Source organism: Chanodichthys erythropterus, chromosome 15, assembly GCF_024489055.1.
Source record: "Chanodichthys erythropterus isolate Z2021 chromosome 15, ASM2448905v1, whole genome shotgun sequence".
Lineage (NCBI taxonomy): Eukaryota > Metazoa > Chordata > Actinopteri > Cypriniformes > Xenocyprididae > Chanodichthys > Chanodichthys erythropterus.
In genome coordinates, this window is record NC_090235.1 from 35250344 (window position 1) to 35276045 (window position 25702).

A 25702-nucleotide genomic window follows, 5' to 3' on the forward strand; every position below is an offset into this window, starting at 1 on the left:
GGCAACAGTGTAAACAGTGATAAGGTATAGGTAAGAGTGGTCCAGACCAACCTTACAAATGTATGACTTACAGAAGGAATACTTGACTAAGAATGTTTCGGGAAACACGTATTAACATTAAGGTACAGCTTAAGGTATAATTTAAGAATGACTTAGAGTTAAATTACTCAAATTAAATTTTTAAATTAAATCAAATTTTTATTTTATTGAAATAAAAGAATACTTGGTAATGTTATATTTGAGAAAAAGCCCTGCCTGTCTCTGCAGTTTAATCCAGTGAAACTCTAAAGCGCTATAAAGAAACCTATAAACTGCTTACTAGCTGGCCTCCATTACCCTCCATTACAGCCTCATCCAGGTCATGGGACCAGCGTCCTACTTGCAGGACTCTGGGGTGCGTCCCAAAAGCATTGTTAGCCAACTATGGTCACAAGCCGTCATAATCAGTATAGATCAACGAGTCAGTGTTTCCAGAAACCTCAGTTCCAATGAACATATGCAAACAGCATCGCAAAGTCGTGTGGTTGGAACTACAGCCTCTCGACCTGTGGTTAGAAGCATAGTTTATTGCTTGCATGACATTCAGTACAATCTATATCTTTTATTTTGAATATATACAAATTTAATTTATGAAATAAAAATGAGAATTAGTCATCAGATGTCATGTCCTTAATTTATAGCAAAAATGTGGGATTAATTCCATCTCAAAGGGATTAATTAAAATAAGTTATTACTCCACTACTTGCATGACATTATTAACCAACATGGTTGAATGACAAATCTGTGACAGTATGGCTTTAAGAAACCGCTGAATTATTGTAGTTAATCAGTGAGTTACATAGTTACATGAAACACACCCCTGAGTGGGTTGCCAACGAGTGTCAAACGGCATGGGAGATGGCATATTAACAAGTATGCCAGTGTGCCTCTTGAGGCCAGAGGAATGAAGTTTTCCCTATACAGCTCTTACTAGTTGGCCTCCATTACGCTTACCCCCATCCGGGTGATGTCACCAATGTCTTACTCGCACCACTCTTTAAGCGGAGCTTGAACCAGCAATAAATGGCATAGGAGTTGGGTGCTAAAAACTTCTAGCATACTTTTTGAAGCAAGGGGAGTGAAGTTTGGTTATACAGCTCAAACTAACTGGCCTCCATTACTCTCACCCCCATCCAGGTCACAGTGCCAATGTCCTACTCGCACCAATCTGAGCAAGATTTTAACCAGTGCCAATCAGCATAACAAAGACACTGAAGACAGTAGCTTTTAACGTCAGCCGTTAGTGCACCTGGCAAGGGGCGAAGTGTACCTGAACAGCTCTCACAAGCTGGCCTCTGTTACATAAGAACTGTATTTTTTTTCCCTCAAAAATGATTGGGATCCTTATATTTATTTCTTTAACTCCACTTGTCTGTTCTTTCACTGTGGCTCATTGAATATCTATGGGTTCTGTGCAGTTCTAAATGAATGAAAATATGTTCTTTAGTTGATAAATAAGGCCAGCTGAGTAGGTGTCTGACAGATGTTATAACAGCTTTGAGTTTATTTTTATAAATTGCAAAAACAATTCAAAAGCAAGAGACTCAAATTGATCGTTAATGGCTGCCACCTGTTTTGACGATTGAAAATTGTAATTTTGCTGAACTCCAGCCCAGAAAACAGCGTGTCGAGCTTCAGAAAAGCATCACATCTGAGAAACACCAGTAAAGTTTTTGTATTTATTCAGATCTGTTATTGTTCATAGTGAATTAAGTATTATTCTTCACTCTGTCATCCTGAACCATTTTTTTCTAGAAATATACATGAAACCTTAAACCATGCTACTTGAGAAGTATGCTGTTACTGTTTAAAGCAATCAGTCTTTCAAACGGAGAATGATAAAGCTAGCGAAACAAATCCCATAGATTTACATAAAAGAAGGGACCAGAGCCATATACAGAGACTAGAATAGTTTTGCACTGACACTACTTACATTTTCTTCTATGAATTGTAAAAATCTGGGGAAAAAAATGAATGAAATAAAAAAAAAAGACAGCAGATAATTGAGCAATCAAAATATTTTTACATGTCACTGTGCCACAACACTTACTATTTTGTGTTTGTTAATGTCTTTGTAATATTTGTTGGGGTTTCTTTAATTTGTACCTGCTAGTTTTAAAACTGTGTCTCGCTGTATGTGATGTAGTTTGTGTGGTACCCTGATGGCAGACATTAGAGGTTTAATAACTGTGTCAGCGTGATTAATAATGGTGGAATACCCGAGCAGAGCTGCCATCATCACTGCACTGATTACACCTGCTTTAAACTACATTACTCACAGTGAACTCTACCCTGCCCCAACACCACAGCAATCATTTATGCTCACTGTGTCTAAATTTGAGCTTAGCAGTAGCTCCATCTCAGTTGCCCAACACAAAAGCCGAAGTGTAATTTGTACATGTGCATTAGTGGTGTGGATTTTTCAGTGACTCTTTCTGCCGGTTACATGCCAGTAGGTGGCAACAAGCGACGTAATGAGTGAGTCATTGAATCACTCACTCAACCGTTTCATTCAGAAACTCTGAATAATTCAGAAATGGTACAGAAATGGTTCTGCATACTGCTCGGAGACATGCAGTAGTTGTTTATGTTTTGTCTGTGTTGCTATTTTTTTTTTTTTTGTCTGAGAGCACGGAGTATGGGTTTCGAACAGCAATTGATATAGTTTAACAAAATAAATAGCAATGGTCCAAATAGAAAAAAAAACAAAAACAAACAGTGCCAAGTAAATCAAAAAAATAATCTCTCTCACTCTCTCTCTAGGTTCCTACATGTTGGTGAACTCTTCTCAGTATGGTGCAGGACAGCGGGCTCAGCTCATGTTACGTCCGCTGAGTGAGAACGACACACACTGTGTGCAGTTCAGTTACTTTCTGTACAGCCGCGACGGACACAGTCCCGGGAGCCTGAGTGTGTATGTGCGTGTAAATGGTGGCTCAAGAGGAAATGCCGTTTGGAATGTGTCCGGCTCTCAGGGGCGGCAGTGGCATCAGGTGGAGCTGGCCGTCAGCACCTTCTGGCCCAGCGAGTACCAGGTGAGACGAATAAATAACATCACAAACACTCAAATGCACATTGACTTCACCTTGCAAATTACAAGTCACAATCCTGAAACCTAAATATTCAGATTTTTTACAGAAATCTGTTTATAGAAATGTTGTTTTCATGCACATATTATTACAGTGTGCACTGTGGGTTCACATTATATAGACTGTAGTTGTATGTTTGTTTGTTTTTGAAAGAAATCTCTTCTAAAAATAAAAGTAAAAAATCTCTTACTGACCCCAAACTTTTGAACTGTATAAGCACTCTTTCTACTATTCAGCTGAAACCTTCTGAGCATGATTGGATTGTGTCATTGGATCAGTAAAGAGCTGTTTGATTCATCAATGGTAATTGTTTGGCATTGTGGTGGAAATGTAACACAAACACTGTAAAAAAAAAAAAAAAAAAAAAAAAAAAAAGTTGGCCAATCCTTGAACCTTTGACATAAACTTTGACTTTTTCAGACTTTTATGTGTAAATTACCTCTGATTGGCTAACCATCTTAAAGGGTACTTAACACACACAGTTTCGGCCAATCTCATGTTAATCATGAGTACCTATTGAGTAGTATAGCATCCTTCATATCTTCGAAGGGTCTTTAGTTTTATCAAATTTATAAAAGACAGATACGTTGTCTTTCCGAAAACAGCCGAGCTCCTAGAGGCGTGCTGTGGGCGAAGCTAAAGAGATTTTTACGCAGCTTTTGCACAGCGAAGCATTATCCCTGGATAACTTTTGATTCATTATACATTCGTGATGTTTACATTATATGCATTTACCCCCCTTTAACCCAGGGGTGGGGAATATTGATCCTGGAGGGCCATTGTCCTGCAGAGTTTAGCTCCAACCCTGAAAAAAAAAAAAAAAAAACACTCACCTGCCTGTAACTTAAGTAATCCTGAAGACCTTGATTAGTTTCAGGTGTGTTTAATTAGGGTTGGAGCTAAACTCTGCAGGACAATGGCCCTCCAGGATCAATGTTCCCCACCCCTGATTTAACCAATAAAAAAGTGATTGCAACTTTCAGACACGACTTTATCCTTATTTTGATAGTAAATTTAAGCTGGTTCCTATGGTTATTTTAATGACAAATGTTGAGAGCGCATCAATGTAATGCATGACCACAAATCTCCCAGCTCCACTTGATGTTGGGTTCTTTGGAAGGCAAGGTTATCTTTCCCTCACAACCAAAAACACACTTCTTTGGTGACATAGTTGATTTTGTGGTCTAAAAACAAAGAAAAATCTTTCTCAAGCAAGTCCTGTGCAGCACTGCTGATGACTTCCGTAACCCAAATGAAGCGTATTGATGGGCATGCTCTCTCACTCTGGTTGATGTGTGTGCACGCGCTCTTCCCGGAGAAGTGCCCATACAAGAAGCTCCACCCTTTATTACTTAATACAGGGCCATACTCGAAAAATACTTTCCGAAACTTGTACTAACTCTGATGGAGTGTAGATGGCTCAACTTGTCATATGCTCAACTCGTATTTTGAAACTTTTGCCATGTTTAGCATGAGAATCCAACTCTTTAAAGGGATACTCCACCGTTTTTTCATATTAAACTATGTTATTCCCTTAACTAAGACGAGTTGATACATACCTCTCTCGTCTCAGTGCGTGCACTAAATCGCTCTGTCTTGCGGCGAAACTTTGTTAGCACTTAGCTTAGCCCAGTTCATTCAATAGGGGCCAAGCAGAGAAGCTACCAAACACCTCCATGTAGTGTAACTCGACCTAGGACGGTGACAACGTTGCGCTTTTCTAAGCATGTAAAATGGATAACTATATTGTATGGCGGAATACCATAGCAAGTGCTCGGGAGCACTTTGACTTGGCGCAGTAATATCTTCACTCGTGAAAAGTCCTCTCACCGGCCCCCGCTCCCTCTCCTCCTCCCTCTCATTTCCGTCAATAGAACCAACGTGACTTTTACAGGAGAGGGAGCGGGGGACTTTTCACGAGTGTAGATATTACTGCGCCAAGTCAAAGTGCTCCCGAGGGAGCACACTGGAAAAGGATCTTTAGATTGTGTCAGTTTAGTACATTAAGCTGTTTTATTTTAAAAGATAAAGGAAAATACTGTTTTCCTTCATTTAGACCCATTGATATGTGTGTACGTGTGTGTGTGTGTGTGTGTGTATATATATATATATATTATATATATATATATATATATATATATATATATATATATATATATATAGACACACATCTATAGAGTATATTATATATATATATATATATATATATATATATATATATATATATATATACATACAAACAACACACTTTTTTCCTACCACTAAATAGTCTCCTCAGCTCTTGACTCTGGTCAGCAGTGTGTGTTATTGACTCACTTGTTCCTCTGATGGTTAGTGCACAGAACACTGTCACCTTGTTAAAGGCTATGATTAATAACTCGCCCCTCATTTGCTCCCCAAAAAAGCCCATAATGACCAGTAAGTTGAGTATGTGTGTGTGTATGTATGTAAGTGCACAGTCAATTGACCCCCGCTTTTGTGTAGGACTCACTTGAAAGTGGAGGTCCGGTGTGGCTTCCACAACCCTGACCCGTATCGCTCCTCTCTCCATAAATCAGAGCAGCCTTAATGAGATTACAGCCCTGCCACGATCAATGCACACACACACACACACACACACTCACACACACACACACACACACACACACACACACACACACACACACACACACACACACACACACACACACACACACACACACACACACACACACACACACACACACACACACACACACACACAGTGCCGCACAGGGTTCCCAGACAGACAATGTGAAGAAATTATCTTAGCCCTCTGGTTCTATTTTTCGCTCTCTGTCTCATTTTTTTGTGTGGTGTCTAGTTGGTTCAGACGTGCCCTGGTGAAATACACAGAGAATATGAGGTGTTTTGGATGTGGTGAGGCATGTTAGTCAACTGTAGTTAGCTTGTAATAACTGCCTGCAGTCATTTATGACACTGCAATTCATTATATGTAAATGTGTGATGAATGTTGTGTGTAATTTTGTAAAGGAACACGGACATATGCAAATGCACATAAAGAAGCAGATAAATTTCTGCATTTGTGTTGTCAAGAGCTTGTTATGAGGCAGTGGAGCAGAGCATTTAGAGGAATACATAAACTCTGTTCCAAACCCTAGTGAGCTGCCTACATAGAGAGGCGTTTAAAGTTCCACAGGTGCACCGGCAATACGAAGGCTGTTCTAAAATGTAGGCAGCTGCCTTCTAAAGGTCTTTTCACACCAAACAGCCACAAAAAACGAACCGATGACGAATGGACCTTTAGCACCAAACAATTTGTACATGTGCGTCAGGCTGAAGGACACACACAAAAAAAGTCAGTAAACAATAAAAATCTTTTGTAACATCAAAAAACTGTCACTTATGATCAGTTTTAAGCTAGGGTGTGCACATTTTGTGCTCTAGCTGAGCCCAAACACACCTATTTCCACGGTGACGCGTTATGCAGGCACAATAGCTCTGCATGACATTTCCGCACTTTTATTTTATTTTTCTGTGTTTTCTAAAAAAAATATTTACAAACTTGTTAACTAGATCATGAACTATATGATATATTCTGATTGTCAAATATGGGTAAATTAATGTGTTTGTCATTTTTAAAAAAAATATTATAATGCTCATTCAGAGAATCAGATCTTTGGATTAACATCACGTAAATTCAACCAATCAGCATATTAGAATGATTTCTAAAGGATGATTCCACACTAATGTCTGGAGTAATGGCTGCTGAAAATTCAGCTTTTAAATCACATGAATAAATAATATTTTAAAGTGCCCCATCATGCTATTTTAAACATTTCTAATTTTGTTTCGGAGGTCTTCTACAACAGGTTTACATGAATCAAAGGTCAAAAAACACTTTCATTTTTTCATAATATAGATTGCAGATCATCACATTTTTCGATTATTCTCAAATGAGAAGATTCAGTCTCTCTAAACCTCACCTTTCCGACAGCCTACTCTGCTCTGATTGGCCAGATGGCCCAGTCTGTTATGATTGGGCTACCGCTTACAGTGTGTGTTGGAAACGAAACACCCATTACCATAACTGAATTTTAGCGGTGTAGGCTTCCTAAAGCTCAGCAATTGTACACACTGTAAAAACATTGGCATCAATTTTACCGTATCAATCCAAGGGGTGTTGTCCAAAAGCGGTTGATGAAACATTGGAAGAACTAGTTTTGCAACCCAAACCTCCATCACAAGCACAACTTGAGTAGGATGTTTCTAAGTAATACGCTACTCAGTTACACTACGTACATTATGAGATGTTGCAACTGTAATTCAACACCATCAGTATTAACAAGTGTATGCCCATCAACAAGCTAATGTGTACATTTCTTATTTATTGCGGTGCCCATGCGGGAACTGTATCATTAACTGTATCAATAACAGTTCATACATTAGCTGAGCACTAATGTGAATGACTGATGTATCATTAAAGTTTGTAACACAAATCTTGCTCCATCTTTTAGCAATGCTCAAAGTATAAGAACGACAGACAATCTTGCTTTTATAGAGCAGAAAACAATGTCTTCTAAACATGTACACAACACGAACCAGATACAGTGTTTGGGTCAAAGTAGACATTGTTCGCGGGCAGCCAATGAAGACCTTAGGTGGCCATTATGCAAATGTGTTACCATGTTACATATGCAGGTCTCGGAAGTGAGATTGGGATTCCTGACGCCTCATTGAGTCGATTTTTTTTCACTTTGGGAGACAATAACTTTATTTATTGTGCACTTTCGACTTTACAACTTTGCAGACAGGTTACATTCACATACAGCTATTTTACACACTGCATGAAAGATCAAATTTGAAAAACCATAATAGGGGCACTTTAAAATGTATTACATTTCTTCACAATTGATAAGACACATATTTATGAAAACTTCACCCATTTCTCACAACATTAAACACAAAACCAAATCTTCAAACTACATTCACAAAACTCTTTTGGCAAAATCAATCGACTCAAATCCATTTTACCTGTACTCAAAATCAAACAATGCTTCCAGATCATACACACAGCCAGTCAATATATAAACACTACAGATCATTTATTAGACACAACATAAAAAATAGAGAGCACAGCATCCAAAGCATGACGTTACAGAAAAAATCAAAATCATGCAAAATCTGAGTCAATGAGAGATTCGTTTTGCCTCAGCATCATGTCTTGATGTTGGGTCCAGAGGACTTTGTCCACACCACAGGCAATGTGTTTCTGCCAAGCAAAGAAAAAAAAAAAAATTAAAAAAAATAACCTCTGGTGTGCTAGATCCAGCCTTGACAACACTCCACACATCGTTTTTTTTTTTTTTTTTTTTCATCGTCCTTATCCTCTTCCTCCTTGTCCACTACCTTTAACACATACTCATCCTCTTTGCCCTCTCAGATTGTTTCCGTCCATTCTTGGTATCAACATTCAGTGCACATGTGTACTCTGGCTTATATTGTACAGTTGGTTTGATCAAATCATTAGAAACAAGTGTGAACAATTTTGAGCCATTGCGTGTAAACGATGACAACTGTGTTGTATTTGTTACTGTATGTTGTATTTTGCCACTTGTGTTTACTGTTTTGTCACAGTGCAAAATGTGTTTTAGTGAGTGAGAGTGTTTAGAGTTTTGCAAAAAGAGTGCATGAGATTTGCAAATGGTGTCTAACTACAGAAAGAGTGACTTTTTTGACCAATGGGTTTGGCCTTTGAGAATGGGGTTTAGTGTCTTAGCAATTGTGAAAATCTGTAAAACAGACAACAGTCCTTTTAAATTGTTATAATTTGTCATAATATTAAAGGTGCCATCGAACTTTTTTTACGAGATGTAATATAAGTCTAAGGTGTCCCCTGAATGTGTCTGTGAAGTTTCAGCTCAAAATACCCCATAGATTTTTTTTAATGATTTATTTTTTTTTTTAACTGCCTATTTTGGGGCATAATTAGAAATGCGCCGATTCAGGCTGCGGCCCCTTTAATTGCTCGCGCTCTCTGTCCCCTCCCGAGCTCTCGACTCTATCATTGCATAAACAAAGTTTAAACAGCTAATATAACCCTCAGAATGGATCTTTACAAAGTGTTCGTCATGCATGCTGCATGCATACATCGGATTATGTGAGTATTGTATTTATTTGGATGTTTACATTTAATGCTGAATGAGTTTTATGGTGCTACGTGGCTAACGGCTAATGCTACACTGTTGGAGAGATTTATAAAGAATGAAGTTTTGTTTATGAATTATACAGACTGCAAGTGTTTAAAAATGAAAACAGTGACAGCTCTCTTGTTTCTGTGAATACAGTAAGAAACAATGGTAACTTTAACCACATTTAACAGTATATTAGCAACATGCTAATGAAACATTTAGAAAGACAGTTTGCAAATATCACTAAAAATATCATGTTATCATGGATCATGTCAGTTATTATTGCTCCATCTGCCATTTTTCGCTATTGTCCTTGCTTGCTTACCTAGTCTGATGATTCAGCTGTGCACAGATCCAGACGTTAATACTGGCTGCCCTTGTGTAATGCCTTTGAACATGAGCTGGCATATGCAAATATTGGAGGCGTGCATATTAATGATCCCGACTGTTACATAATGGTCAGTGTTATGTTGAGATTTGCCTATTCTTCAAAGGTCTTTTAAACAAATGAGATTTATATAAGAAGGAGGAAACAATGGAGTTTGAGACTCACTGTATGTCATTTCCATGTACTGAACTCTTGTTATTTAACTATGCCACGGTAAATTCAATTTTTATTTCTAGGGCATCTTTAAATATTTTAATGCACACTTGATGAGTAATTATCCCAATCTTTACTGGTGGTGTACATTCATGTTTTACCCTCTCTTTCCTCCATCCTTTCATTCTGTAATCTGTGTCCGTTTGACTTGTTTGTTCCTCTCCCGCTCTCTATCTCTCTCAGTTATGGCTCACGGGTCACTGGAAACCTTTCGTGCATCTTCACCCGGCTCACATAGATTAAATCTACTCGCGTATAGGCTACTCCCTTTGGGTAAAAGCAGAGGATAGAGAGAGGAAAAGAAATGAATGAAAGATAGAATGAAGGAATGAGAGAGCACATGAGTGCTGCGTTAGTACCCAAGCAGGTCTGTAGAGATGAGATCAGCAGTCAGGCCCACGGGGCGGCAGCTTGTATTAAGGATATCATTTTCCCCCTCCTCCTAATCCTACCTGGGAAAACACAAAGGATCTGGATCATTTGGCTCCAGCACTTGCTGTCACCCAAGACTGCTGTAGAGTTCTCCCTGTGAGGCTGATACGACACATTTGTGAAACCAATTTGAGCAGTTACTTGCAAACTAAGGGCTCTGTAGACATCAGGCTTAGCAAAGCTGGCTGTGTTGATGCTTTGCTTTAACATGAAGGTTTTCAAACTTTAATAAGTCATGCTCCCCCTAGAGCATTATGACTTCTGATGGATGTGTGAGGAGGAAGGCGACTGAGACTATAGTTCACCAAAAGCTTAGCATTACCTTATTTTCAAGTTTTACTGGTTATTAGTCTGCTAATTAACTCTTGTGCAAATAAAGAACTACAGTTTACTGTCACTGTCAGGGATTTTTCTGGTGTAAGGATGGAAATGGAATCTAATGATTTTACTACAAAAAAGTAATATACTAATACACATATTTTCGACTTTATTAATTGTATTGTGTGGTAGCTGTTTTATAACCGTTTTATAAGCAGTAAGGTGCTCAAGGCATGCTGTAGGCATATTGTGAATACTCCAATTCGCTTCATGACTAACAACACCATTCAGTCATGTCTGTATTCACAATACAGCATGCCTCAAAAAAAAAAAAAAAAAAAAAAAAAAAAAACAGCTAAGCAAGCAGAGAGAATGTAAAAAATCACAAAGAAATCTGTTAATATGACACCATACTTGAAAACGCCTGGGGTTGCATATGAAACCCCGGGTCCCTGAGAAAGGGAATGAGACACTGTGTCAGCTGCGGGATGTGCCCTCGCAAAACCCATTGTCTGAGGCACGTGTCCAAACTTGCCATACACATGTCTTTAAATACAGCCTGCTGGACCTCTCGGATGATCAATTTTAAAACATTTGAAAAGAAAGCAATGGAAAGATTTCGTTCATGATAATGAAGTTAATACTAAATCAAACAACGAGAGGTCACTATTTCCAGCCAATCAACTAATTACAGTGTAGTATGTGCAAGCTAATGTGAAAGTTTACTAAAATGAGCAAAAATAAAGGAAAAATTGACAATAAAAATTGTGTTTTCCAGTCAAGATGGTAAATGGATTATCTTTTTACCAAGTTCAAGGGGTCATCCATATGTTTGGAAACAAAATCTGTAATGAAAGATTTTAATGTAAATTGCCATCACACCACTGCACTGCTCACAAAATCCTCTTTTCCACTGTTGGGCTGAATGGCAAAGGTAAGGTATAGGCTAACTGATGTTTTATTCTTACAGCTTTAATTAAATATTACACTGGTCAAGTTCTGTACAGAAAAGAACATGCAGAAAAAGAGCAATTATCTGAATTAAAATGTAAATGACTCTCTAACAGTAGGTGGCGCTGGTACAGCAGAAACAAAGCCATTTCCTCGGTAACCTCTGTACACAAAGCAGCTGTGCTTATACCAGTGCAGTCTAATAGCTCGAAAGATTATTTTACTTCCCCTATGAATATTAACCATGATTTTACTACAAATAAAATAAAAAAAACATGGTTATTGTAGTTAACCATGGTAACCACAAATTAACCATGGTTTTGCTGCACTATAGTTTATGGTATCTGTAGTAAAACTGTTGTTATACAAAATAGTATCAATCTGACCATAGTTACCACACTTTTACTATAATAAAACGTACTCGGTTACTAACGTAACCTCGGTTCCCTGAGATACTTCACTCGTACTGCGTATGGGGAAAGGTCTCCTTTTTCCCCGTTACTGAAGCCTTTTTCAATAACGCAGTGTAACTGCATCGTCATTGGTTCACTCATAGACAAGTTGTTGAACCAATGACGGCGCGGCATAGCCGCTCGGCCTATGGCGACAAAGCCCGCGAATATTCCCGCCGAAATGGGCGGGGTAGCTATATAAGCAGGCGCGTCGCCATAGGATTTCAGGTCATTCGACTGAAGCGACGACACTGAAGCCGCAGCCTCGTGGCACGGCATGTAACGCAGTACTCGTTCCGTATCTCAGGGAACCGAGGTTACGTTAGTAACCGAGTACGTTCCTTTCGATACTTCACTCGTACTGCGTATGGGGAACGAATTCAACCGCGCCGTGCCACGGCAGGGAACGACTGGACTTGTCTTGGACACCGCGAGGGAACCAGAGGACAAGTGAGAAGGCTGGAGCCGTCGAACCCTTGTTACACTACTAAAAGGGGAGTTAACTCCCAGAGTGGCATGAAGCGGAGCTCAATAGAGGCCGCTGGATCATACCGAGATGACCGAGCTTGTAAGGTCGGGACATCCAAATGATAAAAACTGACAAAAGTGGACGGCGAGGACCAGCCGGCTGCCTCACAGATGTCTTTAATCAAAACTCCACTAGACCAGGACCAAGAGGAAGCAATTCCTCTAGTGGAGTGGGCTCTAACTCCTATGGGGCAGTTGAGGCCCATAGAGGAGTAACAAAGAGTGATAGCATCGACTATCCGACACGCAAGACGTTGCTTTGAGACTGAAGACCCTTTGGTGCAGCCACCAAAGCAGATAAAGAGCTGATCGGATTGCCGGAAAGGCTGTGATCGCTCAACGTAGGTCCTTAATGCCCTGACGGGGCAGGCCAATTCCAGCTCTCGCTTGTCCGACGAGGGAGGAAGCACTGAGAGGGAAATGACCCGTGCTCTAAATGGAGTCAAGACCACCTTAGGGACGTAGCCATGCCTAGGTTTCAAAACGACTTTGGAGTCGTTGGGCCCGAACTCAAGGCATGCAGGGCTCACGGAGAGGGCCTGCAAGTCACCAACTCGCTTAACCGATGCTAGTGCAAGTAGCAGAGCGGTTTTGAGCGTCAGGGGCCTGAGGTCAGCTGAACGCAGTGGCTCAAAGGGAGGCCCTTTAAGAGCTCTGAGGACCAAAGAGAGGTCCCAGGTGGGAACAGTGAGAGGACGAGGAGGATTTAATCGCCTAGAACCTCTCAAGAAACGCACCAGGAGGTTGTTTCGTCCCACTGACTGGCCAGCAATAGGAGCGTGAAACGCTGCAATGGCTGCTACGTAAACTTTGAGCGTTGAAGGTGTGAAACCCAGACTCAAACGCTCCTGGAGAAAAGACAGTATCGGAGATACGTCACACTCCACTGGGTCTATGTTGCGTGTAGAACACCAGTCAACAAAGACCGACCATTTCTGGGCGTAGAGGCGTCTCGTGGACGGAGCTCTCGCCTGAGAAATGGTATTCAGCACCTCCCTGGGGAGGTTAGCAGGCTCCCGTTGAGGGACCAGAGGTGCAGAGCCCAGAGTTCTGGCTGGGGATGCCAAATCGTCCTGTTCGCCTGAGAGAGGAGGTCCCGTCTCAGGGGATCGGCCACGGGGCTTTCGTGGAAAGCCTGAACAGCTCTGAGGACCAAACTTGGCTCCTCTAGAGCAGGGCCACCAGGAGGACTCTGTGCTTGTCTTCCCTGATTAATCTGATGATCTGCAAGATCAGAGCAATCGGGGAAAAGCGTAAAGGAGGGTGCTGGGCCAGACGTGAGCCAGCGCAATGTCCTCCTTCGAGAAATAAATTGGGCAGTGAGAGTTGTCTTCTGAGGCGAAGAGGTCTACCTCTGCCTTCCCGAAGAACTCCCAGATCGTGAGAACTGTCTGGGGGTGGAGCATCCACTCGTCTGAGGGGACATTGCTCCGGGATAGCATATCTGCTCCCAAGTTTGTTCTCCCGGTTGTGTGAGTCACTCTGAGCGACTTAAACCTTGGTAATGCCCATTCCAGAAGACGCTTCGCCAGAGCGCATAAGCGGCTGGACGAAAGACCACCCTGGTGATTTATGTATGACACCATTGTCATGCTGTGTCCGACTGGACTTAAGACGTTGCGTCCCGTCAGGTGTGTCTAAAAGGCGCGAAGGGCTCGAATCACTGCCAACATCGAGGCAGTTGATGTGCAGATGGCTTCTTCATGAGACCACGAGCCGAAGGCCGGTCTGCCCTTGCAAAGAGCACCCCAACCTGTGTTGGGTGCATCTGTTGAGAGCACCGTTCTTCTGAACACCGCCTATAGGGGTACACCTTGACTGAACCATACAGGGTTCATCCAGGGTTTCAGAGCTGTCTAACAGGCCTGATTGACCCCGAAACGCAGGCGGCCGTGCCGCCAGGCGTGAGGAGGGACCCGGAACTTCAACCAGTATTGCAAAGGCCGCATCCGTAAGAAGGCAGAGCTGCAGAATCGGGAAGGCGGAAGCCATCAGCCCTAGCATTCTCTGGAAGTACTTCAGAGGGAGACAGGCTCTGTTCCTGACCAATGCCGCGAGCTGCTGAATGGCCAGAGCGTGCTCTGGCGATACTACAGCCGTCATACGGGCTGAGTCGAAGACTGCACCCAGGAACATTATACGTTAGCTGGGGAGCAGTGAGCTCTTGGCAAAGTTGACCCTGAGACCCAGACACTCCATGTGGCTGAGTAGCACGGATCTGTGATGCTCCAGCTCAGCTCGTGACTGGGCTAGGATGAGCCAGTCGTCGAGAAAATTGAGAACCCGGATTCCCAACTGTCTCAGTGAGGAAAGCGCCACGTTCACGCACTTGGTAAAAGTGCGAGGAGCTAGGGACAGCCCGAATGGAAGGACCAAATATTGGCAAGCCACGCCTTCAAATGCGAATCTCAAGAATCGCCTGAGATGGGGGGCTATCTGGATGTGAAAGTATGCATTTTTCAGGTCCAGCAAGAGAACCAGTCCCCGGGGCAAACCTGCGCGAGGATCTGCTTCAGCGTTAACATCTTGAACTTCCATCTCATGAGGGAAAGGTTCAGGAGTCTGAGGTCTAAGATGGATCTAAGACCGCCATCACTCTAGGGAATGAGGAAGTAATGGCTGTAAATCGCTCTCTGAGGGAGACCATTTCTATAGGCCCCTTCTCGAACAGAGACATCACTTCGGCTCGGAGGACGTGAGCGTCGTCCGTGTTTACTGAAGTGGGAAGCACCCCGCAAAAACGCAGGGGTCTGCGAGCAAACTGGAGCGAGTAGCCTTGAGATATTATCCCCAGAACCCACTTGATACTCCGGGGATGGCCTGCCAGGCCCGCGTGACAAGGGGTTGAATGGTGCCGGTTGGCGGGCCGCTGGAAGGGGGCCTGCATACCGGCTAGTTTTTAGAAATGCTCATGCATCCTCATGAACGTGGCTTGCGGGGTGAAACCGGCAAACGACACGCTGAGAAACTCAGTAAACAGATATATGCTTCTTGGAAAAATATACATGTGTCCCACCTGAGTCAGGGGAGAGCATCAAGATATATTCCACAGAGCGGTGTCGGAAGTGAGACCGCTCTACCTCAATGAACATGGCTTGCAGGGCAGAGCCAGCAAGTCACATGAACAGAGGTCCAGCATAATGAGCATGTTAGTTCCACCAAGCACAAGTGAGCATTGAGCTCGCTTTCAGTGAGCGCATACATCCTCATGAACGTGGCTTGCAGGGGCAGGGCCGGCAAACGACACGCAGAGAGACTGGAATAATATGCTACATCAACTGATATGCTGAATATAAATAACATAGGTCTCACCTAAGACAGGTGAGAGTGTCGTTATATTTCTCAAAGGACGCTTGCAGGGCAGAACCGGCAAGCAACGCGCTGAGAAATTCAGCAAACTCGGCAGAAATACGCTGTATCAACTGTATATATACACATATATATATATATATATATAACATATGTCTCACCCGAGACAGGGGGAGAGCGACATGTTATATTTCTCAATGAAGCGGCTTGCGGGGCAGAACCGGCAAGCAACGCATAGAAAAACTACAGAATCAGCTCCATTAATACAGTATAAAAACATGTTTCTCGCCCGAGTCGGGGGAGAAGGTCACGTTATATTTCTCAATCGACGCGGCTTGCGGGGCGGAACCGGCGAGCGACGCGCATTGAGATAAGGAAAAATACACTCACACAAATAGAAAATGTATCATGAGTCTCGCCTAAGTCAAGAGCATCATGTCAAATTCAGCTGAGAGATTGTTAACTTCTGCAAAAATCTGCTATATAAACTGAATGTTTATAACATGGGAGTCACCCAAGAGGGGGAAAAGTGACATGTTATATTTCTCAAACGCGGCTCGCGGGCAGAACCGGCGAACAACGCATAGAGAAGACTGAGTGCATACAGCAGAAAGATGCTCCATTAAATTAAGCATATAACATGTTTCTCACCCAAGCTAGGGAAGAAAGACATGTCATATATCTGAATTAACGCGGCTCGCGGGGGAGGGACCGGCGAGCGACGCACATAGGGAGAAATAAACTCACTCAGATAGAAAATGTATCACGAGTCTTGCCTAAGTCAGGGGAGAGCATCATGTCAAATTGAGCTGAGAGGGCGAGAGCTCGCATCCTCAACGAGCGCGGTTTGCGGGGGAGGACCCGGCAAATAACGCGTTCGGAGACGGCATTTGAAGCAAACGCCAGCAAGAAAGTAGAAAAATAAGCTCTGTACTCACCTGACGGAAGACGGCAGGGAATAAGCTGAATGCTCTCAGATGCTGAAGGCGGCACGAGGGCGGCGCGGTGAACAGCTGCTAGAGAACGAAGATCCGCGGAGCGATTGGCTCTGCATGTGCCACAGTTGTGGCGCGGCATTGAGGCAACGCCGCCGCCATGAAAACGGCGATTGTAGCTCTTTTAGAGCAGCGAGAGCCGCTGGGAAAGCTCTTTTAGAAAGCGGCGTTAAGCCGCGGGAAAAGCTCTTTGAACGGCGCCGGATGGCGGCAGGAGACGCGCTGAGAGGCGGCCGGAAGCGGGAAGCGGGCGGCTCGAGAGCGGCGCTCGAAGCGGCAGTCTGCGAGGGCGCCGGCGCTGTCTTCGTTCGGCGGTCTCAGCTCAGTCCGCTGCGGGAGCCTCTTCAACGGCGGCGAGAACTTCTCCCAGGCGAGCTTCTTCCAGGCGGCGAAGGCTTCAGCCGGAGATCAGCGAAGAGTGATATGAAGTCGTCGCTGAAGGAGAGAGAACTGAAATCCTATGGCGACGCGCCTGCTTATATAGCTACCCCGCCCATTTCGGCGGGAATATTCGCGGGCTTTGTCGCCATAGGCCGAGCGGCTATGCCGCGCCGTCATTGGTTCAACAACTTGTCTATGAGTGAACCAATGACGATGCAGTTACACTGCGTTATTGAAAAAGGCTTCAGTAACGGGGAAAAAGGAGACCTTTCCCCATACGCAGTACGAGTGAAGTATCGAAAGGGAACCATGGTTAATTTTCATAAGTGTTCACGAAAGTTTGCAATGCAAGCTAGTTGCAATTTGTTGTTTAGCTAACTTTTTATACATGCAAATAAAACTAGCAAATTATACAAATTTACAAAATAAATCAGTTTCGTCTGATGCCTTTTGGTCTGAGGCTGTTTAGTCCGATGCCTAATTGTACGAGACCTGACACCAGACATCGTTTTTCCTGAGACCTGAAGCCTTTCAGTCTAAGGTGCGATGCTGTTTTGTCCAGTGACTGAATCCTTTTAGTCTGAGGCATGACGCCTTTTCGTTGTATGACTGAGGTTGGAGGATGTCCTAAAATGTACACCGTACTAACAAGAAGTATGAAACATACACCTGAAACATACACGCTGGTGCACACCTTGTGACGTCATCGTACTGCATCGGCAATTGTGTGTACAGCAGCTGATAGTGTAAAAGTTCCCTCAAAAGAGAACTAAACACTTTGAATTATAGTGAATTCAGTTTGTGATTAAAATTACACACTAAATGACTGTAATTGTTATTATTATTATTATTAATTTTATTTTCAATACCCCAGGGAACTGTCCTGTGCTCCCAATATCCACACCTGATCTATTGATGGTGGATTTATTGTGCACCAAGAAACTAGTCATTATGCAGGGAGAACATGTGGTGCAAACAGAAGACAGGTCTGGACAGACAACACAAACGAAGTGTTCAGAAAAGGTCAGACAAGATTCCTTTTCTTGTGGGACTTTCATTGTTTCAAAAGGTTAGAATAGACTTGAATGTTGATTTATCACCACACAACCAGGTCCAGTGGAATTTGTTTCCACTACTTTCATTTGGTGTGAGGAGAAAAATCAGATTCCCCCCATGTCCAAGACCAAGACAAGACTATGACCGTGAAAATATGGCTTCAAGGGCCACCTGGAAAGGAAAGTTTTGTTAAATTTTCATGTTATTATTTCAAGGTCGCATTTAAAGTATGTAACCTTGGTAGCTGAATCGTACTTTATAACAGACAGACAGACACACACACACACACACACACACACACACACACACACACACACACACACACACACACACACACACACACACACACACACACACACACACACACACACACACACACACACACATGTTTGTTTTTGTGAATTGTGGGGACTTTCCATAGACTTCAATGCATTTTACACTGAACAAACTGTACATTCTATCCCCCTACCCTGCCCCTACCCCTAAACCTAACCCTCACAGGAAACTGTGCAAACTTTTACTTTTTCACAAAAACTCATTCTATATGATTTATAAACCCATTTACATTGTGGGGACCGCTGGCTGGTCCCCACGATGTAGGTGAACTCAGGTTTATATTACATCATGGGGACATTTGGTCCCCACAATGTAATATAAACAAAAGCACACACACACACACACACACACACACACACACACACACACACACACACACACACACATTGAGTTTTCATGTTTTATGGTGACTTTCCATAGACATAATTACTTTTATATTCTACAAACTGTATATTCTATCCCCTAAACCTACCCATTACAGAAAACTTTCAGCATTACTACAACCAGGAAAATTAACAAATTATTTATACTGTAAGTATTTTAGAAGGGGTACTTATTCTACTATTATAATAGGCAAAGATCTTACATTTGGGAAGAATTTAGCAAGAACACAGACTGTGTAGCTTTTTGTAATAATAGTGTACCAATACATAAATGTTTTTTTTTTTTTGTTGTTTGTTTTTTTTTTTTTTTGTTAAATAATGGGGTACATATAAGTGCATTTATACAGTATTTTTTTTGATAGCAAAAGTGCACTGATTAAGTTTGGGCTACCATGTTTTAAAGGTGACTTATTATGCCCCTTTTGACAAGATGTAATATAATTCTCTGGTGTCCCCAGAATGTGTCTGTGAAGTTTCAGCTCAAAATACCCCACATATCATTTATTAAAGCTTGTCAGATTTGCCCGATTTGGGTGTGAGCAAAATCAGGGGGGGTATCACACACAGTTTCTGCCAATCTCATGTTAATCTTGAGTACATATAGAGTAACAATGCATCCTTCATATCTCTGAAAAGTCTTTAGTTTTTTTCATATTTATAAAAGATAGATACGCTAAACTGAGTCTTTCCGGAAAATGCCGAGCTCCTGGAGGCGTATCTGCCGTCAGTGCTGTGGGCGGAGCTAAAGAGTCACGAGCGCAGCTTCTGCGACATCATTATAAATATAAAGGGAACAAAAGTGTTTATGTCGTTTACATTTGCAATTGTGTCATTTACATATGCACTCGTGTGCCGATTGCCAACAAAACACAGACATCTGATGCAGCCTTACTCCCCACCCGCGACCAGCGCCGAACTGGGACTTGTTTACAAAGTATTCATCACTGAAATCCCAGGAACAAACAAACATACGTGCACAACTCCGTTGCTGCCCCGGAAAAACTTTATCCATTGTTCCCTTAACACTGGGTTCTTTGGGAAGCTGAAAAAGGTAATCTTTCCCTCACAACCAAAAACACGCTCCTTTGATGACAGGAGCTGCATCTCATTTTGGAGGCTTCATCCTTCGGAGGTCGCATTTGAATGCTGAATACTTCATCAAGGATGTCATATTTAAGAAAAGTAACCGTAATAAAATTGACTGATATTCATTGTGATGGGCGTGATCTTGCTCTGGGAGATGTGTGTGTGCACGCTTATCAGGGAGAAGTGTCTATAAAATGAAGACTCGTATGTTTGCTATTATAGCTGTTAACAGATCAGTGATAATGCTTACATAGCTGAGACATATCAGGAGCTCAGGGATGGTTGTTTTTGAGTGCTGCTGTCCTGCAGAGTTTTGCTCCGACTCAACTCACCTTCCTTCACGTAGCTTTAGTAATCCTGAAGACATTCAGGTGTGTTTGATCAGGGTTGTAGCTAAACTGCGGGACAGCAGCACTCAAGAACAACCGTCCCTGAGCTCCTGATATGTCTCAGGGACGGTTGTTCTTGAGTGCTGCTGTCCTGCAGAGTTTTGCTCTGACACAACTTACCTTCCTTCACGTAGCTTTAGTAATCCTGAAGACATTCAGGTGTGTTTGATCAGGGTTGTAGCTAAACTGCGGGACAGCTGCTGCTGCGGCACTCCAGGACCAATGTTACTTGTTGCTTGTGAAAACAATGGTGGTGCCGTGGAGGGGGCGGTAATATTATAATAAGATCCCCTTCGTATGTCACAAGAGGAGCAAAATCAGAATGGCTCGATTTGTCTCATGCTTGCAAGAATGGCTTACCAAAACAAAGTTACTGGGTTGTCCTTTTTCACATTTTCTGTGCTGGTAGATGCACCAGAGACCTGATTATAGCACTTAAACATGGGAAAAGTCAGATTTTCATGATATGACCCCTTTAAGGCACATTTATTTCAAGCTGAAACCTCATACACATTCTGGGGACAACATAGACTTAAACTGCATCTTGTAAAAATGGGCATAATAGGTGCCCTTTAAGATTCATCAGTGGAAAGAATGAAAAAGAGGAATGAGGAGGAAGAAAAAGGAAGAGAAACAAATAAAAGCTACTTTCTGTCAGGACTTTAGTATCTGAAATGAAAATTTAATTTAACAAAATTAAGAAATGAATAAAAAGTGCTGTAAATCAGTTTTGAGAGTCAATGATATCAGATTGTGTATGTATTTGTATTGTACTTACCCTGTAACTAGGCTAAATGATACAAGAGGGCAATGCACAGCCCCTTAAATTTGCAGTCCACAATGTCACATTTACCCTGCAACTTCATAGAACAAGAGGGTAACAAGCACCACATATGGTGTAACTACATGGAACAACAGTATATTTCCCCAGTATTTAATATATATATATATATATATATATATATATATATATATATATATATATATATATATATATATATATATATATATATCTATATATATATATATACTTCAGATGCAAAAGCCTCTAAGTGCCATCTGAAAATCTTTTCTAAAATGAGCATTTTTATCAAGCTTATGTTCAGTTATTTCACTTTATTGGCAATGAAAAGGATGTATTAATTGCCATTAAAGTGATATTGCTGAACCTAAACATGAGCTTGATAAAAATGCTCATTTTAGAAGAAAATTTCAGATGGTACTTATCTGAAGTGTTCATATGTTCACATATATATATGTGATAGTTTTAGTTTTAGTTTTACTTGCCTTGAAACATGGTAGCCCAAACTTAATCAGTACGCTTTTGCTATCAAAAAATTACTGTATAAATGTACTGATATGTGCCCCATAATAAAAAAAATAAAAAAAAGTCTTTATGTGTTGGTACACTATTATTACAAAAAGCTATGCAGTGCATGTTCTCGCTAAATTGCTCCCAAAAGATTGATGCCTATCATAATAGTAGAATAAGCACCCCTTAGTTCTAAAATACTTAACAATTTGTTAATTTTCCTGGTTGTTAACCCTTTATTTCCCAAAATTGTTCCCTTATACCTACACATATGTACTTTATAGTATTACTGAAAGTTACGCTGTAAATTCATTTTAATTACGCAGTACTTTCTGAAGTGTAATCTAAAGCGTTACCCAAATAGCTTTACTACTGAATCGCTACATTATATTTTTTAGCAATAAGAGGGTAAAATCACTGTTTTTGAAGTAATTAAACTCTCATATTCATTATTAGTAGAGAGAGATGCTGAACAGATACAGACAATATACACATCTCTCTCTTTCTCTCTCTCTCTCTCTCTCTCACTCACTCTCGCTCACTCTCTCTCTCTCTCTCAATAATTAATTGGAACTTTAATTAGAAAAGAATTAGTAAAGCTATTTATATATATATATATATATATATATATATATATATATATATATATATATAAAAATATTTAATATATATATATATATATATATTGGAATTTTGAATGGTTGTATAAGGGGCGGGTACATAACAAGCTTTTGCTTCATCCCACTCCTTTTCAGACACATCTAATAATTAATGATTATTTGTAGATATTGTTTTTTTTTTTTTTTGTTTTTTTTTTATGTGGTAATACAATTATTATATTTTCATATTTTATTTTATTGTATTTTTTTTTTTTTTTTTTATTGGCTTTTGTATGAAATAAAAATAAAGATGAACATGAACTAATGTAAACTTACCGCACCTGATTTAAAGTAAGCAGAATGCTAGATCTAAAGAGCTGACAAAATTAACTGTAATTTTCACGATAAAATATTGCACTGTAAACATCAGTGACAGCTCTAAATTGTCATTGCTGGCAAATTTTTATTTTTATTTTATTTATCCCATATTTTACCAAGAATAATCCCATTGAGATAAAAATCTCTTCTACCAGGGAGTCCTGGACAAATTGGCAGCACACAAAGTTTCACACAAAAACACTTCAAAACCAAAACACACACACACACACACACAAAAAAAGTCACTCAATGACCATGGTATCAGTGGGAAAATCTACAGCTACCTGTGTATTAAACAGTTTGAATGCGCTTTGTGTTGGGTGGTTCTTTGGCTTCACATTGTTCATTAAAATCATTTAATGCACAGCTAGCCATGGATTATCCCTTACAAACAGTTCTGTTAGATTGTAATAATAATAAAATTCGTAATTATTATAAGTGTTTTTGCATGGAATTGTGATATGAAGAATTCTGTTGACTTACACCAACTATAGAACTAAACAAATAACACATGCGCATCATATGACGAGGGGGTGTTTTTGGCTTGGACAAATATAAATTAATGAGGACAACAGAAGGAAAGACAAAGAAGATAACAACAGAGAATAGAATAAAAAAATAAATAAAAAAATGAAAATGAAACAGTTGTGAATATTCAGTGGGTTTGCAATCTGGCTGTTGCAAGCTGTTGTAATAAGCTTAGGAATGACTTTGACTCTTGTCCAAACACTTGCCCAGTAGATGATCATTTATCTTCTTTCCTCTTAACTCCTTTTACATGACTGTCCCATCCCTGTCCCATTCCCACCGGTCTTTTCTTGGCTCTCACTTGTCTTCATCATTCTATCTTCCATCATTTTAAGTGCCAAGTGCAACCATGTTTTGCTAGCTGATTAGTAGAGTTTAATTGTTTATTTGGTACCTCATTTGTATTGCATTATGTTCCTGTGTCTTCAGAGCACAGCTGCACATATAAATCAAATCAAATGTTCATTCAAACCATGGTTTCCCATATACGCTTAATATGAGCTCAACAAATGTGCCTTGGATGGAGTCGGGGCACAGTCTTTCTGCCTGCACACATACTGCATACAGTATGTTTGTTAGTGTGTCCCTTTCAATAGCTTCCCGTTCATGATCCAGCTCAGTGAGCCAAGAAACTTAACACATTTTTAACATGCTTTGCTAATTGATGCAGCCAGTCATTAAGACAGATTGAACCCTCATCCCCTCTCTCTTCAAATTTGAGACAGTAATACACAAACAGTATGTTTTAATTTGATTGGTAACAGATATGCAAATAACATCACTCCAAAGTCCAAACATTAACCACTCTGAAGTGAATATTTATTGAGAGCTTTTTTTTTTTTTTTTGGTTTGGTTTTGACAGGGTTTAGCGCGTGGGGTCCAATTCATGTTAAGATGCATGAGTGCTCTTGGAGATTCTCCAGGGGTTTGTGCTAGACGTGAAACGCATTGTCAACATTCCTTGGTTTTCCAAGGCTTTTGTAAGATATGAAAAAGACTTTTTCTGTTATTTGTGTTTCCGCTCCTGAGCTTGCCCTGATAAAATGGATCCGTACGTGGTATGCAACAGCATCCCACTGGTGTAAATGAGACGCTTCCGCTTGTATGCCAACAAGCAATTGTTTCCTGCCTGCAGTATTTTGATCTCTATCATGTTGATGCTCAAGACATTTGGTGGGTTGAATATGGGAAATAATAGCAATGAGATAAATAGTTGACAGTTACTATGAGCTGCAGATTTAAAAATCCACCTTCCTCCTTCTGATGTGTATTGTGCTGCTGCCAGTGCTGTTGGTGCTGGAGATGACAAGCAGCCTTTATCAAATATTAACAATGCTACCAGCCCTTCTGTTTCTTCTAATGTTTTGTGCAAGCATTTTACAGACATACTGTACATATATCAGGGACATGCACAATGGCCCAAGCCACTATCTTTCTCCTTCTAAGCTGAGGTGACCAAAAGATAAAAAATATATTATCAATATATGTTTATATTGAATGTTTGTATCAACTTCTGTGCCACCTCTGCAGTGCAAAGATTAATTTTGTTCTTAGTGAATTCATTTGTTAGGTAACAGCTCTATATAGTGTCTTATTATTCTAATTAATTTATTTATTAAATATAAGACATTTCTGGCAGTAAGACATTCATTGGCAGTAAATGTGGATCTTTTAGGTGAATTTAGGAAATGCTGGTCTGGCCTTGGTCTTTGTCTCAACAAGTCTTGGTCTTGTCTTGGTCTCAGCACACTCTGGTCTTGGTTAAGGTACTCTTGACTGCAATGCTATGTGTTTATTAACCCAATAGGCACAAGGGATTGTTTCAAGAAAAAATATCTCATTAAATGTCTACCATTCTGTTTTAATGCAAAAGCATGGTTTTGTATTTAGCATGAAAGCATGATTTAAACATAAAATGCTGTAAACGTTACATAAATATTTATGTATTTAGGATAAATGTACCTATTAAGCTGAAGTACATTTAAGCACACTACCACCTTTGACCTCAGATTATAAAATGAAAAAATAATGTATTATCCTACTCGATGTCTTAACCAATTGATGTGTTTATTACTTCATACCTCCTGTAATTTCAAGAAAATCAGACCATTGCACACTGAGATATGAGTATCCATGTGTTCACACTGTCTGGCAGCCATTTTGAAAGCTGTCTGAAAACTTTCACCAAAAGAGGAGCCCCTTAAATGTGCTTTTTAAAGGTGGTTATGCCTTTTTTGGGGGGTAGTTTTAACTTCTTACTGCAAAACTAAGAGATAATATTTAGAATTTTGCATATTATAACCTGGAACCTGCATGTGGAAAATAATTACAGTTAGATCCAAAGGTTTAGGTGTAAAGAGGACTGATCAA

At 40.7% G+C, this 25702-nt stretch overlaps 1 protein-coding gene across 1 annotated transcript in view; it reads left to right on the plus strand.

Annotated features, from left to right (window-relative positions):
* The window catches only part of ptprua (protein tyrosine phosphatase receptor type Ua), a 320172-nt gene that overhangs the window by 146905 nt on the left and 147565 nt on the right, over window positions 1-25702 (plus strand). The window contains exon 3 of the mRNA XM_067411023.1: window positions 2803-3074. Coding sequence (XP_067267124.1) covers window positions 2803-3074 — 272 coding nt within the window. The remainder of the gene's footprint in view (window positions 1-2802; window positions 3075-25702) is intronic.